At 42.6% G+C, this 20,161-nt stretch overlaps 1 protein-coding gene across 1 annotated transcript in view; it reads left to right on the top strand.

Moving 5' to 3' along the window:
* The window catches only part of LOC137335344 (peroxidasin homolog), a 132,597-nt gene that overhangs the window by 35,961 nt on the left and 76,475 nt on the right, over window positions 1-20,161 (top strand). Inside the window, exons 4-7 of the mRNA XM_068000678.1 lie at window positions 12,293-12,364; window positions 15,467-15,538; window positions 17,744-17,815; window positions 18,323-18,394. Coding sequence (XP_067856779.1) covers window positions 12,293-12,364; window positions 15,467-15,538; window positions 17,744-17,815; window positions 18,323-18,394 — 288 coding nt within the window. The remainder of the gene's footprint in view (window positions 1-12,292; window positions 12,365-15,466; window positions 15,539-17,743; window positions 17,816-18,322; window positions 18,395-20,161) is intronic.

Raw genomic sequence — 20,161 nt, forward strand, 5'->3', positions numbered from 1 at the left:
GCATATCGGTGCATGCTTCGATGTAAAACCAGTGCAAGCAGCTAAACCAGCAAGAAACTTCTGTGCAGCCTTTTAAATGCATTGTCCAGCTTATGTTTTCAAGCAGGACATTGGGGGACAAATGGGTAAGGCAGGAACACTGCATGACTCTTTCATTTCTCTTTCAAATTACTTCACTGCATGTCTTACTGACATTTTTATTTTACTTGGACAGAATTATGAATATTCAAGTGCCATCTGTACCCAGAGGGCAGCAAGGCATAGCACCAAGCCAGAGGTAATGAATGCATAACTTCACTCCTTCAGACCTCCAAGCCCTCCTGGGGGGCATTGAAGGCAGAACAAACAGACTCCAAGGTGTGGGTGCCACCAGTCACCCAGAATTATCATTCGTGCCACCTGGAGGGAGGTGGCACTGGCATTGACTGCCAACTCCCTCAGCCCCTGGACTGCAGAACAGCGCTGCAAGAAGTTCCACATTCTCAGCAGGACAGACAAGGTAACACACTGCACACCTCTCCCTTTTCCTCCAATCTGGGCACTAGCATGCTCTTCACCCTCTTAAAGTAACACTTCTACAACTAATCCTTCACAATGATTTCTGGTTAAGGCTGCCTCCAACTCCCTATCCTGCACTACGGCTACACGACTCCCCAAACACACAACAATGGCTTTGCACAACCCTAAGCCCTCTTCCTCCACTTCCCCATACCCTCACATCTCTTACTTTACCTCTCCCATACCAGTTGCTGCACACTCCTTAATTGTGAGCCTCACCCTCATTTACTTTTCTCTTTGGAGGAGAAATTGATGGGGTGCTATCTTTCGATGAGACGTTAAACCGAGACCCCATCTGCCCTCTCAGGTGTGTAACAATTTCTGGAGCGGGGACGTTTGTCTCTCCCACTGTTGACACCATTTTGGTTATAGAAGATGTTCAGACTTTATTGTATCAGGTAGTTCAGACTATATTATATTACAGTCCGATAGCAGTAACTAACAATCGCTTTAGCAGTGCAATAATAGATTCATATTACCCGCCTCTCACGATTGGACAATCGGCATGCCTGGCTCATTGGTGATGTTCCCGATAGTTACACAGCGTTAGGCCAAAGGCCAGCATCGATCCGCTGGATGTGTCTAACTATCTGTTCCTTCCCCGACAGTGTTTCTGCTGGCTAAAAGCTAGTCTGTTATACTTTTACTTTAACCTGAAAAGATATGCCACTCTGCACGTACTGTTTAACAAATATCGCACAAGTGGTGAGTTAATGATGTGTCAGTTCCTCTATCCTGTGGAGATATGCCAATATTCGCAGAAGCACGACAAAAGTCGCTAAATTAGCTGATGGCCCCCTCCCCAGGTTTACAGCCTTCCTGTTTATTCAGCTACATGATTTAGTTAGAAGAGCCCTAAAAGTCAGAATGGTTAGAAAGATTTAGAAAGGTTAGTACTTTTCCATTTCACGAGACTTTTAACCCCTTACTACCAAAATTCACCTCTTCCTGGATTAGCCTAGTCTAAACTTAAACAATTTGAGGAATTCTTAAACCCATTATATTCTTACAGGTGGATGTAAAAGATCCTTTGGCACTATTCGAAGAAGAGCGGGGGAGTTCTCCCGGAGACCCGGCCAATATTTATCCCTCAACAAGCACCTAAAACAGATGATCTGGTCATTTATTTCATTGCTGTTTGTGGGAGCTGGCTGTGTGCAAATTGACTGCCACATTCCCTATATTACAACAGTGACTACATTTCAAAAGTACTTAATTGGTTGTAAAGCGCTTTGGGACGACCTGAGGTTTTGAAAGGCGCTATATAAATAACAAGTCTTTTTTCTTTCTTTTAATACAACCACCAGTTAAATTACCTACCTTTTATAATAAAAGTGGAGCAAATCTACCCAACTAGCCCATAAAGATGGTTGCAACAGGAAAAGCATTGTTTTTTTTAAACAAAAAGAAAACAGAAGCCAGAAAGAAACTATCTTATTCTATCTTTTTTAAAAAACGACTTCACGTGAGAAGTTAGCACAAATATTGCCAGCCCAGAGAGACCATATTGCAGGATGACTGTCTCTTTCTTCAGTCTTATTTCTGATGGGGGCCAAACCTCAACAATTGCACTATTACCATTTTGAGCAAACAATCTCCGATCTTTATGAGGAATAAAATGTCATTCTGAAGGTACCTGTTGCCTACATCCATGCTGTGCCAGTGGCTCCAAAGGCATCTGCTGCTCTTAACAATCTTTGCAGCTGGCACTCAACTGGAGATATCACTTAAATAATATAGATGTGGAGATGCCGGTGATGGACTGGGGTTGACAATTGTAAACAATTTTACAACACCAAGTTATAGTCCAGCAATTTTATTTTAAATTCACAAGCTTTCGGAGATTTTCTCCTTCCTCAGGCAAATGTTTGCCTGAGGAAGGAGAAAATCTCCGAAAGCTTGTGAATTTAAAATAAAATTGCTGGACTATAACTTGGTGTTGTAAAATTGTTTACAATTAAATAATATAGTCATAGTGTCATAGTTTGTTACGGCACAGAAGGAGGCCATTCGGCCCATCGTGCCTGTGCCGGCTCTTTGAAAGAGCTATCCAATTAGTCCCATTCCCCTGCTCTTTCCTTCCATATGTTTCTCACAAATCAGAGCTGACATAGGATAGCATGCAAATACATCTGCTTCTATTTGATTAATCATCAGCAATAGCAAATAAAATGAGTTGGCTGCTGTTGTGCTTAAATGGGCAGAACATTAAGGAATTGTTTATTTTTGCAGTACAGAAATGTCCTGACAGTATTAAAGTGTTTCTGATGAGTTCTGAAAATAAACTCTTAAATCATACATTCGTAAATTGTGCTGCATATTTTATAAGCTTATGGTTGATTTTCTGCAGAGTTAAAATGCATACTATTCTTGTGTCTGTAAAACACTGTTGTGATGCACAAAAATGTTGGGCCTGAAAATCCTGGGGTCCTGCAACAGAACAGAAACCCCAGCAGCCCGAGCACAAGACCACAGACCAAAATTGCAGAGACGGGGTCATTGCCATAGGTAGGATAGGCCACCAGCCGCTGTAAGGGTGCTTCAGTGGCATCTGCCTCAGTGCACCCTGGTAAGGAGGATCAGTCCACAGCCGCTCTGTCGTAGGTTGACCCCTTCCTGAAGAAGCCATACCTTTCTTTAAAAAAATTTCAGGTCTAAAGGGAGTCATTTTCAGGCACAGCAAAGGTAATCGATGATCTCTATGATCAATTACCTTTGCCTGCCTAAGATATAGGGCCTTTTCTCAGAGCTGGGAAACGTTTTGCCATGGCCTTATAAGGGTATATGGAGCGGAATTCAAAGAGCCGGCACAGGCACGATGGGCCGAATGGCCTCCTTCTGTGCCGTAACAAACTATGACACTATGACTATACTATTTAAGTGATATCTCCAGTTGAGTGCCAGCTGCAAAGATTGTTAAGAGCAGCAGATGCCTGGGAACCCTCCCCCCACCCCCCAATCTCCAGATGTGCTTCCTTAAAGTGAAAGAGCCATATGCTCTCTCTTGCCCCACTAATTGCCCCCTCCCCCCCAAAAAAAACATAAAATGGTGGTTGTTAAGCAACAAGGCAGAATTCTGGCAGAACTGGATTCGATCCCAAATTCAGATGATGGTTGGTGGGCTCTAGCTCTCCGCCCTTTGGGTCAGGATGGAATTTTGGACCTATTTTTAGAAGGAAGCTGCATTAGAACTGTAATTTTAAAAATATATATATTATTGATGGGTTTGTCCTCACTGGGTGGCACCATTAAGTCTTGTACGATAGTCCAAGACCTAACTAAAGTTTCATGCTGCAGCTTATTCCTTAGGGCAATTACCTGTCTATACCATACCATTGGCCCAAAGGAGAAGGCGGGAAGAAAGAGTCCCCAAATGTGAATGGGACATGGTAGTGAAGTATTCAGGGTCCGTCATTGATTCTTGTGCCCTGTCTACACTGCTGCCTCGTAGCAGTGGATCCAAGATGATTCTAGATTTAATCTAAAATCGAACTGCAGCAGATTCTGCAGAGCACTAATTGTTGTGAGTCTGGGAGAATCCATTCAGTGAGCTGTCTTTGTTGGCCATGCAGTCATTTGTAAATTGGAACCTCCTGGAGAGGAAGTGCTCTGATATGTTGATGATCCAAATAGCTTGGTGGATTCTAGTAAATTAATCGACAAGCTTGAGCTGGATCAATCTGTGTTTATTGTGGGGCATGGGTGAATGTCAAATTACTGGTAAATATGGTATTCTGGTAAAGATAGCACCAAACTGTGAATGGCTACAAGTGATTGATACGTATAGTTTGCTTTTGCAGGAGAAACTGACTGCATTTTAAAGACTTGGCTAATGACTCAAGTAGGTGATCTCCCTTCCCCCAAATGAATTATAACAAGAGATCTAATTCATGCGTTGTATGGCTTGTGCTTCAATTGTGCATGCCTTGGCATTTTCAGAATGAAAACGGAGATGTACTTCGAACTGACATGGAGTTCTCCGCAATATAGCCCTAGAAAGGCTTGTACGATGTGTATTCACTCGCACTGGTATTAGCTCTGGATTTTGAAGGGTGATGTGATTTCTGCACACGCTTACAACATAGGCAGCTTCTGATGGGTTAGGCTGTGTGGGGCCCATCTCTAAGTTAAAAATATATCTGCGGAAATCACTGCCAATAACTTACGATGAAGGTAACTCTTATTTTAAATACTGTGGGGAATTAAGGGTACAGATATGCAAAGTGCTGCTCTGGTATCCCACCATAGCACTTCTTGTCTTTGGTGAAATTCCCTTCGCCCCTCCATTGGCAGCCGTGCCTTCAACCATCAATGCCCCGTGATCAAAAGAGTTGGGGTCCTTTGAAGTGAACTTCACATTCCACAGACAGTCTTGTTTTCCCATCATTTCCGTTGTTTCTCTGCTTCAATAATGTTTTTACTTGTCGGCATTTCATTTGAATGGTCATGGAAGTAAGTTGCATGCTATTGGCTACACTTCATTGGAAATAAATTAGCTGTGTGCTGTTTCTTATGCTGTGGCTGAATGACAGCCAAATGCATTTCTACAAAAAACACAGACAAACCACAAAAACATCTGCAGATTCAAGCCTTCGTGTGCTAATAAAATTAACATTCACACTACAGAAGCCAGCAAATTTACTAATGATAATAAAAAAACTCCCTGGGCTTCAAGCTACAGGATCCTTTTATAGAAATTATATAAAGTCACTGGAAAGTTAATATTTTCATATGGTAGGTAAGTTTAATCACTTGCAAACAGCAAGTTATGGAACTGCACGTCCACCCATCCTATCTAATTATAAAAATCTTAAGAATGCACGCACTTCTTGTCCATCACAATTCAGACGTGAAGCACTGTCTAATACAACGTTCTGTGTTATGCAGGCAATTGTTTTGAATGTACAGAAAAGCTCTTCAACAACAGAAAATACTAGGACCACAATATCTGGGGCACGATTTTAATAAGGTGGCGGGATGGCAGCGGGGGGGGGGGGGTCAATGGACATGCGGTAAACGCGAATAATAAAAACTTAACATTCCCCACACGATCGCGACTTAATTGGTGGCCATTAATCTTTTTTCTGAGTTTGCCGTCCGAAAGCTGCGCAGTGGGCGGACTGCGTACCTGCATGACAGGCTGTCTGCTGGAGCGTCTAGATTTAAAGGGCCATTGCGCCGATGGCTTTTGCTGGGGCAAAGAGCAAGAAGCCGCAATGCTGCTCCAAGATTCAGTGATGCCTCACTTGAGGTGCTGCTGGCCGGGGTGAGGAGGAGGAGGAGGAGAGATCTATTTTACCTGGTCAACAGCATGTCCTGCCCCTGCCACCAAGAAGGCCTGGCTCAAGGTGGCAGAGGAGGTCACGAGCAGGAGCAACATATCCCGCACTTGGGTCCAGTGCAAGAAGTGTTTCAATGACCTAACCAGGTCAGCAAAAGTGAGTGCACTTACTGATTCTCCTGCATTCCGTGTTGCACATCACCCACCCCCCAACTCATTCTGCACTGCCAAGACTACTCCATCACATCACCCCTCACGCTCACTTAAGGTTCATCCTCAACTTACCTTCACTTCCTCACTCCCCATTTGTGACCCCACCACCACCACCACTCACCCCAATCCTGATCTAATGTGATGTCTCTGTCTCATACTCACCCTCTGATGCACCTCTTTCATGGTCAGCCTCACCCAAAGCAATGCATTCATCTGTTGGCCACTTCACGATCACTCACTCGCTCGTCTGTACTTTCACCCCTTCGAGGAGAAGTGAGCGCAAAATGCATGCAAGAGGGCGAGGGCTGGAGAGGGGGCCACAACAAATAGTGGTCCTCGCAGAGAGGGAGGAGGAGGCCCTGCAGATCAGCCGCACCCACGTGTGCCTGTCTGTCGGGGCCGCCGAGACTGGCATCCCACAAATGATCAAGGGACAGCAGCATATTTGTGAGATACTGAAACAGGTGCCACGCACACACTCCACAATAGCGCAGAGGGTGGAGGAGTCCACCTCCTGAATTAGTGGAATGGTGGCACAGGTATGTGAGGGAATCTCTGAGATAATGTCGCAGGGACGTGAGGGAATCTCTGAGATGGTGTCGCACGTAACTGCGGAAACGTCTGCGATGGTGAGAAGGCTACCTCCATTGAGCTTCAAGCACGGCTCACAAATGAGTCCATTCAGGCTTTGACAATGGCCATTCGGACTCAGAGTGAACAACATTCTGCTGCCTTAAACAGGCAGACAGAAACTTAACAACTGGGCTTCCGAGGCATCATAAATGTCCTCCAAGCTGTTCTCCAACAGGGTGGTAGGAGTGATGTGGGCCTGGTCCAGGAGAGGGATGATGGCGGAAGGGGACATGGAAGTGGGGACACCACTCAAAGCGCTCCCACATCTCACCTGTTGGCCCCCTCTTAACCAGTACCTGCAATGCTGCCTCCTCTCCAGGTGGCTGAGTCTGCCCCTGCACAGGTGCAGGTGGAACAGTCTTTGGAGATGCCCTCATGGGCTCCAAAATCCAGAGGGTGTAGGCTGAAAGCATCTAAGCAGTCCAGGAATGAACATGAGCAACCTGCCACTACCTCTGCTGCAGCCACAGGGGATGTAGTAGGAAAAGAAAGGCTTAGGATTTGTGATCACTAAGGGTATACACAAGGGTGCCTGACAGACTTGTCATGTTTTTCATTTATATTTGTTTTTTGTTAAAGTCACATTAAATGTTATCATTCTCACCATTACTGCCACATCTTGCCCATTCTTGACTGGCTTTTGTGATAGCGACCTTTCATGTGCTTCATCATGAATGGCGACACTTCATGCCACCCAGTGGGTGACTTTACAGTGGATGTATGTGTAGTTGCAGGACAGTTTTGTGCGGGGGAGGGGGGTGGGCTGATGTTGGCACTGCTCTTTCCAGGTGATGTGAGAACTGGACTATTCTCACTTTGTGATCTTATGAGAACCGTTCACATATGCATGACACCCTGGCCTCACGAGCAGCCAGGTGAGCCGCTGCTCTGCCCATGGGTTCGTCCTCCTCCTCCTGCTACTTCTCCTCCTCAGTGTTCATTGCCGATGTGGATGGTGGATGAGGGCATTGGGCCTCATCAACCGGTACATCTCTGTTATCGCCATGATGTGCAGGACACAACACACTACTATAATGCGACCCACTCTCGCTGGTGCGTATTGAAGCACACCCCCAGAACGATCGAGGCATCAAAATTGCATCATCAGCAGTCCTGGTGGTGACATGGGTGTCGTTGTATTGACGCTGTTGCTCGCTGATGGGGTTCCTCAGAGGTGTTACCAGCCACGTTTGCAGGGGGTATCCCTTGTCCCCGAGGAGCCAGCCCTTAAAGCTGTTTGGTACATGGAAGAGGTCTGGGATGTTGGATTCTCTCAGCTGCCAGGGAATCTGGCGTACACGTGAAGAAATCTTTTGCGGTGGTCACAAACAAGCTGAGCATTGATGGAGTGATAACCTTTTCTGTTGATGAACAGTCTTGACTCGTGTGGAGGTGCTTGGATTGCTATATGTGTGCAATCGATTGCACCCTGTACACGTGGGAAGCCAGCCACAGAGTGGAATCCTACTGCCCTCTCCGTCTGGCTGAGGTCGTCCATGGGGAAGCTGACGCATTGCGAGGCCCTGCAAAACAAACCATTGGTGACCTGCCTTATGCACTTGTGGACAGACGACTGAGAGACCCCAGCGATGTCCCCGGTGGCACCCTGGAATGATTCAGAGGTGAAGACGTTGAGGGCAGTGGTCACGTTAACAGCGACGGGTGTGGAGATGCCGCCAGGCCCAGTCAGGAGCAGCTTGGCATGAAGGCAGCTGCAGATGTCTGCGACCACCTGGCCACTCACTCTCAGCCTCCATATGTACTGCTCCTCAGAGAGGTCCAGGAAGCTGAGCCTTTGTGTGTAAACCCTCTGACGAGTGCAGTGCCTTCTGTGACGTCAGTCCCTCTATTGTTCCCCTCTGTGCTTTTGTGGAGGTGCCTGTGGCGCAGTATTGTGTTGTGGAGCTACAAGTGGTGGAAGTGCACGCCGTGCCTAGTGAGGATGGTGATGTTGCTCGTCCTCGGACGTACTGGTGAAAGCAGCCATCGCCCCACCCCCCATCCTGATGGTGTCAGTTTGAGGGGGTCCGAAAAGTTGGTAAATATGAGTAAACAGAACAATTCTGAGTGGAAACCAAGAATTTTCAGTCTGAACACAAAGAACTCCCAGCCAAAAGTTTGTCTGAGAGAGCTGAGCCCTGCTGCAATTACTCTCCTTTTATCCCCATCTGTCAAACAGGGATTTAAATGTCCAAATGGCTGCCGGCTGAAACCCAACTACTTTCCAATGCTGTGCTTCACACAGCACGGGAAACACTTTGAGGCAGCATTAAAATCGCTTGCCTTCATTGTTAATTTGATTTATGGACATTTCAAGTACTTTAAGTACTTGATTTAATAGTTTAAATATTAAAGCCGGCAGGACTTCCGGGTTCGGGAACGGCGCGCGCACCCAGATGTCTCTAGGTCGTGCGCGTTCTTCGGCGGGTTGGAGCCGGGGTTCCTGCCCGCTCCAAAATAAAAACGATTTTCTTTGCCCCAACGCACCCACAGATTTCTTTTAAAATTGTGCCCCTGGAATTTCTTAATTGACGTGCATGTGAACTCACACAGTGTTTACTTAACATTAATTAGACTTTGCAGCCTTAAAGGGGTGTACACCTGCACTGTAGCAGCAGATTGATACATAGTATGATGTTCCTGTCCTTACTACTGTGAGTCGCACAATGTATTCGTTAATGTATTCACAAGGAAAGACATGCTGCTACCAGAAAAAAAAACAAAATTCATAACTTTGATGTAATGGAAGTCCTAGATAAACTGAAAAGGCCTAAACCAAATAAATCCCCAGGTTTAAATAGTATTTATCCCTGAGTGCTGAGAGAAACTCAGGAGATTTGTGAGCCATTCACTATCATTATGAGTAAGTCAATGGACACTGGGGAGGTACCAGTAGATTGGAAACAGGTTAGTGTGGTGCCCATATTCAAAAAGGTCGACAGAACAGGCAATTACAGATCCATTAATCTTTCTTCAATTCTATGTAAGTTAATGGAATTGATTATCAGGAGTAAATCTGTACAACAACAACCTAGTAAACAGGAGCCAATGTAGCTTTAGAAGGGGAAAGACCCTGCCTAACTAACCTCCTTGATTTCTTGAGGAAGTGGCAATCCATGTGAACTGTAGTAAAGCTTCCAAAAGTAATTTGCTAAAGTTCCACACAGAGGGCTACTAGTTAATCTTAAAGCTGTGGGGATTCAGGATAAAACTTAGGAATGGATAAGTAATTGGCTGAAGGGTAGAAAATAGGTACTTGTTCGAAGAGCCTTGTTGGCATGGCGGGGGGGGGGGGAGGGGGGAGGGAGTGCTAGGTGTTGGGACCACTATTGTTGCTAATTTACATTCAGAAACTTCATGCACATTGGTCAAATTTTCAGATGATACCAAACTAGGTGGAGTAACGCAATTGAAGTAGGATGCTCCGAATTTACAGATTGAGTTAAAATTAAATGTGAATAGGCAGAGCAATGACAGATGAAATTTAATGCAAATAAATGTAAATTAAATAGGAAGGAACATACTCCATGAATGGTGTTGAAATAGCTACGGATGAAGTTGATGTAGACTCAAACGCTCAACATGTCTAACCAGTGCACATGTTGAACTACATAACTTCCTCCAACTTGCATTTTAGGTAACATCTAACTGTACAGTGCTCTGGTTGGTCTGTACCTTTAATATTGTGTCCAGTTCTGACCACTGAGAAACAAAGGAGACATTCAAGAGCTGGAGGCAGTGCAGAGAAGAGCCACAACGCTGATCCCTAGTATCAAAGGTTTGCGTTATGAGACTGGAGAGAATTGGGCTTTTCAGCCTGGAAAGGAGGCACTTGTGATTGACCATATAAAGGTATACAAGATATTTAAGGGAATGAAGATATATTTGGACTGTTACTTTAAATTAAACTATGAGAGTCGGACAAGGGGACATGGATTCAAACTGGTAAAAGGTATTAGAGCTGACATCAGGAAGTTGTTCTTCATGCAGAGTGATTAGTATGTGGAATGGACTTGCAGATAGTTTGGTGGAGGTGAAAACCCTGGAATCATTTAAGAAACAATTAGGTGCAGCACGGTAGGGTCGTTGTAAATGAATGCATTAGGATGGGCTGAATGGCCATCCTCATCCTTCAGTATCATCTTGCACAGGGCGCACACTTTCTGTCCACTAACTTACTACTATTAGTCACGATTTTGGTCATGTTTCTATGTCCACATTTACATTTGTAAATAGCTATATCAGCATCAATTTTACAATGTCAACTGTCACAATGCAGTTGTAGGTGGTAGCTTTAGTTGAAGACAGGGTAAATTTCTTACACGAGTTGCCATTGTTGGTATCACTAGCCTGATCTTCCTAACTTACATTGCATTGTAAATGAGATCTGTAGCTTTTCTTTTTGATTGACCTTTTGCATAGAAATCACTTTTAAAGGTAATGTTCCAAATTATTTTGGACCTTTCTAAAATAATGTGCACAAATATTGGAAATGACTAGATCGGTTATGAAATTGTAAACTGTCCATTTTTGATAGAACATAGACCTCCAGATTGTTTTGTAAACAAGCTGTTAATTTTAGGTAATGAAACAACTGCTTTTAGCTCTGTATGGATTTTATAGCAGTGAGTCATTTTCACCACTCCAAAACAGAAAGGCATCATTTATAAGATTTAAGACCAATGCACGAATCAAAAAATAATGTCTTCAAGACACAAAGAATTCAAGACACAGAATCTTGGCGTGACTCGCCATCAATATTCCTGTAACTGTCCAAAAGCAATCTAAGAAAACATAAACATTCTAGGTACAGTTCAGTTCAGACTTTAATTCAAACATTTATCAGCTCCTTTCCTGAAAGTCCCCAGGGTTTTGGGTACCTTGCTCAAGAGGGCTTTTTTTTCAATTTTCTTTCTTCCTGAAGACACTGACTTGCTGGATACAGTTCTACCATCACAGGCAGCCCTGCTGCATCTCAGCACAGACCAGGAATCAAACCTAGGATGTTCTGGTCAGTATGGTTTAGTGCTGGACCAGCCAATGTTTTTACCCACTTGACCAGGTGGGAAAGCACCATGCTGACAAATAGTGTAGCTCAGACTGAAACTAGTATTTCATCACCAAAAACAAATTACTGGCCACTTGTCATTCTCAACTTACGTTTACTTATTTTCATTAGGGGGATTATGCAGATGCGATTATTGTGAATCAAGGTTGCCCAAGCTATGGGCCACATTTGGCCTTCGAGCACAGGTAATCCACCTTACAAAGCCCAGGCCTATTTATGTTTATATTTTTTATTCACTAGTTTGTCCTGTTTGAATTTTTGGAAAGGTCTGTTCATAAAACTTGTCTCATTGATGGATGAAACAAAATACCAAGACCTGTTAATATCTGCAGCTTGAGATATATGCAAATTAATGTATACAGCTAAGTGGCCATTATGGCAAAATGCTTGGAAGTTCAAGGTTTAGAAGAGTGAGAGGAGGTTTTGCCTTATTTTGTCTCTAAACACTTTTCAAGAAGAAAATGGAATCTTTACAGTGTGTCCAAATTGAAACATTTTTGAATGCATTCGATCATTACTGACTCCGTTTGTTTCTGCAGGCTGCTCAACAATAACCAGATTAAGGGGATTCCACGGAGGGCCTTTGAGGAGCTGGAAAACCTGAAATATCTGTGAGTTTACATTAATAACCATCTAGAAATATTTGCTGTGAGTTACATCTTGTATTAGAAGGCAGACATGATTTGATTCTCCTTCCTCTTGTTTCTCTCTTGCAATATCAGTTTATAACTTGAATGTGCATGAAGTAATCATGTGTAGTGGGATAAATCTACAGGATATTTATTTGCTGTAAGATGATATTGATTCCAATAAGCAAATCGTGCCTAATGTATTTGCTTCAAAAATATGGTATCCATGTACTTATTAAATTCAGATAATACGAAACAGCTCCAAGATTTACTAGAATGATTCCAAGGGTGAGGGACTTCAGTTACGTGGATAGACTGGAGAAGTTGGGGTTGTTCTCCTTGGAACAGAGAAGGTCGAGAGGAGATTTGATAAAGTATTCAAAATCATGAAAGGTTTAGACAGGGTAGATAGAGAGAAACTGTTCCCATTGGCGGAAGGGTCAAGAAACAGAAGACATAGATTGAAGGTGATTGGCAAAAGAATCAAAGGTGAAAAGAAGAAAAACTGTTTTACACAGCGAGTGGTTAGGATCTGGAATGCACTGCCAGAGGGGGTGGTGGAGGCAGATTCAATCATGGCTTTCAAAAGGGAACTGGATAAGTACTTGATAGGAAAAAATTTGCAGGGCTACGGGGATAGGGCAGGGGAGTAGGTCTAACTGGATTGGTCCTGCACAGAGCCGGCATGGACTCGATGGGCCGAATGGCCTCCTTCCGTGCTGTTTCCTTTCTATGATTCTATGATCATTGGGTGGCCAAGTCTCTAAACATGATACAGAAGTGCGACTCTTTAATAAATATTACCAGGCATATCTCAATCTCCAGATGTATATTTTTTTCTCCATTAGCTTGGAGTTTTTATTTAAGGAATGCTCATAACCAGATTTTGGGCTGAGTTCCCAACTCAGCAGAAAGCATAAATGATTGGTGTAAACAGATCTATTCTATGGGTTGTCACTAAAACAAACCTCTTCAATATTCACACACACACACACGCTGCAAGAACAATAGGCAGCTAATGGTTGTGCTGTGTGTGTAAGTGCACATGCATTGAGATGCAATGAACCATCTAAACCTTCGGGGCAATATTTTCTTTCCTTACAAGTCATAGTGATAAGGTAGACATAAATATAAAGTGGGGAATGCTGCCTTGTATTCGTGTCTTTTTCTGCTAAAAACACTACATGACTCGACTTCTCCATCATCTTTCCAAAAATGGTACAAATTACAAATGAGAGCTGGTAATTTTACAAGATTCTCTGCTGGCAGAGCGCCTCTCCCATTGGTAGCACAAATCATAAATTCAGGCCTGTCATTTTCCTACCATTAGTGGGTGAGAAATCATGAGCAGCTGTCTCCCAAATTTCCAGTTTGTGCTGATGGCGGGCAAGGCTCATAAAATCACCCCAGTGACGTAAACTCAAGAGGAGGCCTGAAATTATTAAGTGGATAAATCCAAGAGAACTGTCACCAGCTTGACATGTGACTGGAGCAATGTTGTGATTGAAATCTTGGTAAAGGGCAAGACAGAATGTTATGTACCAACATTCAATTCTCACCTGGACAGGGGCACCTAGTATGTAGAGTAAATATTTTGTGTTGATGCAACCAACTAGTTGCACTACAGTAATGAAAGTATATTTTGCAATGAAAGCACTGTTTTCCATTATATTATTTACACCATTAACACATATGCTAACCATCCAGGTTTCAGGTGGATGATCAGTTTGGGACTTGTCCGTGTTTGTGCATGAAAACCAACACTGCGCTGCTCTGTCCCCTCATCCCCACCTGAAGCTGCTACAGGAAATCAAAACTCTGCTACATGCTGTGGGTGGGAACTCTTGATCTTGCATTAGTTTTGTGAGATCAGGAATTCATGGCTACAGTCATAGTGGAGCACATATCCCTGGAGCAGCAGAATCAGGTAAGGGTGAGGGAAGAATTGGGGAAACGCAATGTTCATTTTAACTGGATGAGATAGAGGAGGGAGATTCCAAAAAGAATGCCATTGTGAACAGGGAGACAAAAGGGGAGAAATGTGCCAGTGTGAATTAGTGGGGGATGGGGGAAAGAAGAAGAGTGTCAGCATGAACAGGGGACATGGGGGAGTAGTAGTACAGCGGTGGGAATTGGAGGTAAGGGGAAAAAGAGTGTCCGCTTGAACTGGGGATTTGTTTTGCAAGATCAGGAATTTCTGCCTATGACTTATGTCAGAATTTTGATCCTTGGGGAAGCCATCAGGTATGGGTGAAGGGATAATTGGGGAAGAACAATGTCAGCGTAAAATAGGTGGGGGAGAGAATCTAAGAAGAGTGTCAGTGTGAACTGTGGGATGTGGCAGTGTGAATTAGGGGAAGGGGGTGCCTCTATGTCAAAGTGACAACCATAGACGCAATTTAAAACAACTCATTACATTTAGCAGCAGAGAATACCAATACATGTCCACAATGAGGGAAAATCACCACAGTTTCTGCCACTATCTTCCACTACACAAACGATGGAATGTCAGCTATACCTGCAGCTTAAGTTATAATGAGCCATGCCGCATTGCACTTTCAGTGTAACTGCATGTCATAGGCCTGTTTTTGAGTTGTAAGTCTTCTGGGGCCATCAGCTTTTGCAAATTTTCTCAGTTGACCTGTACGTATTCAGAAGTAAAGGCACAGGGACCTGAGGAATGACTCGATCAGGAAATCCCTAAGAATGTATCAATGTTGGTAGGAGTCCCCCACACAAACATTTGAAACCACTGTTCGAAAGCAGACTGAGAGCTGATGAAACTCTCCCCAGTGGTATAGGCAGAGTGTAATAGTGGTCAAATCTACGACTATCTAGTTAAGCTGCGGGGGTGAATTTCTGAGGGGGGTTCTCCCATTTTTTTCCAGAGTTTCCATGGCTGTTCTGCCAAAGTTACATAGAGCGAGTGGCAGATTCTCTGTGGAAATTCACCCCCTATGTATTTTGTCATTGTCTATGAATGTTTGTTTCCATGTCTGATTTGCAATAAGTATGATGGATGACTTGATAATACACTATTTAAAATAAATTGTTGTCTTACAAACTTTTCCCATTTTTCTTAAGCTATCTTTACAAAAATGAAATCCAGACAATTCAGAAACAAGCTTTTAAGGGATTGGTTTCCCTGGAACAGCTGTAAGTTTTAAAATTATCTTTCTATGTGATAAATATATTTTTTAAAATGTGTACAATTCATGATGTATTTAAAATGAACATATTGGGCCAGAAATCCCTCACCTCCAGACGCCGTTCTATAATGGCATCCTCTCTCTCCACCGGCAAATCCGTGAAGCAAGTTCACGAATGCGCACAGATGCACGAAAACCCAGAAAACTTGCTCCCATTGGTTTGCTGGCAGTTTGACAGCTGCAAATTAAAGGGGCTTGGTACGCTACAATCATGGAAATCATTCAAAAATCGTAAACTTACCCATCTGCCCAGCTGGAACGAAAATACTTACGCCTCCAAAAGGTATGCTGAAAAATACCAGCTCTACAGTACTTCTTAAAAAAAAAAGCACGATGACTCCTAATGACTACGAAAAAAATTTAAAAATTAAATTTTTAAGAAGTGGAATGTCATATTACTCTTATTTTAATATTTTTTGATCACTTAAAAAAAAATGTAAAAATTAAAAACTTAATTTTTTTTTACTTCTCATTAAATGAAATCATTTGCTTGGCTTTTTATAAGATGATATGTTAAATTTTTATTTACACTGACACACAGAAGTTTACTTTAAATGAATGATTTCTACTTGCCTGCTTGTGGCGTGACTTCTCTTCATGATGAAGTTTGCGGGAGTGGCTTTCATTCCCACAGACATTTCCCATGCGAATCATCCCACGCTGTTCAGAGGCTGGGTTGATGTCGCGCATTTTTTGAAAACTTCCAAATCACGCAAGTCTACGCCACAGATCCGCAGTAAGTGAATTCATACATTTTATTCACAGGAGCTGCTGCGAACGTTGCCACGCCGATGTGAGCAATTTCCGGCCAAATATCTGAATGCCAGATTTAATTGAACTATGTGAACCTCATTGTGTGATACACTGCTCTTAGTATAGGCACTCTGTACTGCTGTAGCAAGATGGTTTATCCAGGTATGGTTGTGGTTAAAAGTTTTTCATTCTGAAATATGAAGTAAACTCGCTGATCTCCCATGGCATTACCCACAGGTACTCTGGGGATTGGAGCATGGTTGTGATGTTTAGCTGCTATTCCTATTCCTTTTAATACCCTTGTTCAGGTAATCTCTGTGGGCAACTGTCTGAGTAGAGGCAGCCAAGTCAATGTAGCTTTTTGTGGATGCCTCAGGTCAATTGGCAAGCTGTAAATTTCAGGCTTCAGGTCTATGACTGGTTTTATTGTTTTTAATACGTTACTTTGTATCTATAATAAAAATGACACTTTGAAGTGTGACTTCTGGAGTGCGACGAGTGCACCCCATATGTGTCAAAAACTTCATAAAGAACCAAGAATACACTTGCATGCCTTGAAGTTTTAATTAGATCTTTTATGCTAACTTTCTGAAGTGGTTATTTTTTTGAAAACAAACACCAACTGGTGTCAGCCTGGCCCAATGTTAGCACTCTCACCTCTGAATCAGAAGGTCATGGGTTCAAGCTCCACTCCAGGGACTTGAACACAATCTTCAGTGCAGTACTGAGGGAGTGCTGCATTGTAGGAGGTGCCGTGTTTCAAATGAAATGTTAAATCAAGTCCCATCTGCCTGTTAGATGGATGTAAAAGATCTCTTGGCACTATTCCAAGGAGTGATGGGGAGTTGTCATGGTAGCCTGGCCAACATTTATCCCTCAATCAACACCACTAAAAAATAGCTTAATGGGTCATTTTCCTCACTGCTTTGTGGGACCTTGCTGTGCACAGATTGGCTCCCATATGACTGCACTGCAAAAATAATTTATTGGCTGTGAGCACTTTGGGACATGAAGATATGAAAGGCATTGTGTAAATACACTTTCATTCTTCTTTCCAACTGCTTAGGATTATGAAGGTTAAACAGTGAAAGTTTATTTTCTCTAGCTGACCAGTCAAAATGAGGAGACATGGATTTACCACCAGAAGAATAAAAGGGGAGGTTTTTTTTCACGCACAATGAAATTAAAATGTGGAATGCATCACCGTAAGTGGCCCTTGCGATAGAGACTATAATCATCTTTTGAAAGGGAATTGGATAATTATTTGAAAAGGGAGAATATGAAAGGATAGCAGGAAATAGGATTAAAATAGATAGCTCCAGGTGAAGAGCAAGCCGATCAGCTGAATGGCTGCCTCCTGTGCTGTAATTTCTATAATCCAATTTTTTTTCCCTAACAGGTACCTTCACTTCAATAATATAGAAGTGTTAGAATCTGAAACTTTTAGTGACCTTCCTAAACTTGAACGATTGTAAGTACAGCTTTTTGCCACAAATAATTTTCTAAGTTTTTTTTCCAAAACTGATCATTTTAAATCAGCACAGTGTAAACAGTTTTATTTAAAATTTCTGATATCACTGTGCCTTTGATCCAACACATTAGCCCTTGAAATTACATTGTGGGATACCGGTATATAAATACTTAACACATTCATTTGTAATTCCTCTCTGCTGTTTTATGGGAGGCATTAACCTGTTTAAAATAAATGTGTTAATGTGTTTGGTAAAATAGTGGACAGAGGAATTTCCAACAAATATGGTTGTACACTGGTATGCCACACACAATTGTAACTCTTTGATTTTTATTTAAGAGGGCTATTGAGAATCTTCTAGCTAAATCCAGAACATTGCAACTGCATGGAACAGGATCAGATTTTCAATTCTTCAGAGCTGAATACACATACAGTTATTGCCTTTTTAGTGTGTCTCAAATTAACTGGTGCTATTTTTTTTCATCAATGTTATTTTTAATTTTGTAGATTCTTACATAACAATAGACTATCAAGAATACATCCAGGGACCTTCTATCAGCTTGAATCATTGAAAAGACTGTAAGTAACAAAGTCTGTTTATGGAGACATCCTGAATTTGCAAGTGTGTTTGTATTTCATGACAGATCTACTTGAATTGGTTCGCAATGTGCTAAGGTGAAATACTTTGGAATCTGCCCTCCTTGCATTGCAGCCCAACTTTCAGAATATCAGTGGCAATGGAGAAATATGTGCAAGTTATTTGAAAATTGTGATGGAAGGCTTATGCCAGCAATTCAAAAACGGCATGGCTGTATGGGTGGGGTAAGAGCCCAGCCCACCGTCAGTCCAAAACAATTGCAACTAGGATGACTCTAAAGTGAAATCAATGCCAGCCGATAAATGGAGTCACTGCCGATATGATGGGCAAATATCCTCTTGTTCCCTTCTGTTGGTGGTTTAGCTTACACTTGAGGGAGGTAAGGAGAGAGATTTTAGGAAAACTGCATTGTGCAGATATATGAGGAAAACATTGTTATCCCCCCCCCCCCTCAAACCACTGTATTAATGGAGATAAGGGTTAGATTCCCTGACCTGTTTTTGATTGCTGATTTTGCATTGCTGATGGTAAAACCACCTTGTAACATAAACATGGAGGGGTAGGATTTCCGCTGTAACTTTGGCAGAATTTTGTTGGAAACCCCATATCTCCAGAGTTTCTGCCAAAGTTATGGTGGGAGATCAGGAAAACTCCTGCGGAAAATCTAAAGTGGTATGGCTGGGTATTCCAGGTGATCGTCTATTGCTGCCTTAATATCTGCATTTATTTTCATTGGAACTTGGAAAAGCAGTTGGCTAAAGGCCAGCCACTTAAAGTGCTTTTATATTTCTCTTTTAAGTCTGATTCCAGGAGCCTGGCGTCCAAGAACCATTTCCTGGTGTTTATGCTGTTAAATCCAGTTTCTGTAGACCAGTGGCAGACTTGTAGGCTCAGTTTTACCTGGGTTTACAAGTCCACCATCGTTTCAGGTATTTCCTGTGGCCAGCCTTAGCAAAACCAGTAAGTTTACTTTGGTAAACTGCCAGCTGTGTGAGACCTGTCTGTCAGGAGCCAGCAGCACTAACACTACAGTACTGTAATATAAAAGCAGTATAAGTGGAGTAGAAACCTCTTAATTGGAACACAACCATTGTCATTCCCTTTGTTTAATCACTTCCACCAAGAAAACACTATTCTCAGTTAACTCAATTGGCACTAATATGTTCACTAAGAGCCCCAAAATTGAAGTCATGAATCTGCCTTTAGCAGCAGGTTTAGATTTGTTGATAAGATCATATAAATATTTCCGACTGAGCTCCTTTGGGATTCGAACTATTGTGTCACTGACAGGAGGGCTTGTAAATTGTACTCAGTCATGCTGGCTAATGATCACAGCTCACCTGTTTGTTAAAAACTAATTGTTCATCATCCATCACAGAGAATTGCAAAACTCGGTTAACCATGTGTAAATGAAAAATTGCAACTTTTTTTCTAATAAAGCGCTTCCATCTATTAATCTAGAAAATGGATCAATTAAACTACTGGCTGTGCTCCAACTGTTGCTATGAATTTGAGCCTGCCCATTCGAAAACATGGGCATTTAGTTTTTATGACAAAGAAGACTGTGGGCCCAAGATTCTGCTCAGGCCTGGGCATATCTCCAGGGAGCAGCTATTTGGGTGGGGAGGGGGGGAGTTGTGGGGGAGGGACCTAGTTCAGTCATGATTCTGCCCCATGGAGTGGAGGCATAAGTTCCATTATGGGTCTTCTAAAGGCCGCAAAATACATCAGAGAGAAAGCAATGGATC

The sequence above is a fragment of the Heptranchias perlo genome, chromosome 19 (genome assembly GCF_035084215.1).
Source record: "Heptranchias perlo isolate sHepPer1 chromosome 19, sHepPer1.hap1, whole genome shotgun sequence".
Classification (NCBI taxonomy): domain Eukaryota; kingdom Metazoa; phylum Chordata; class Chondrichthyes; order Hexanchiformes; family Hexanchidae; genus Heptranchias; species Heptranchias perlo.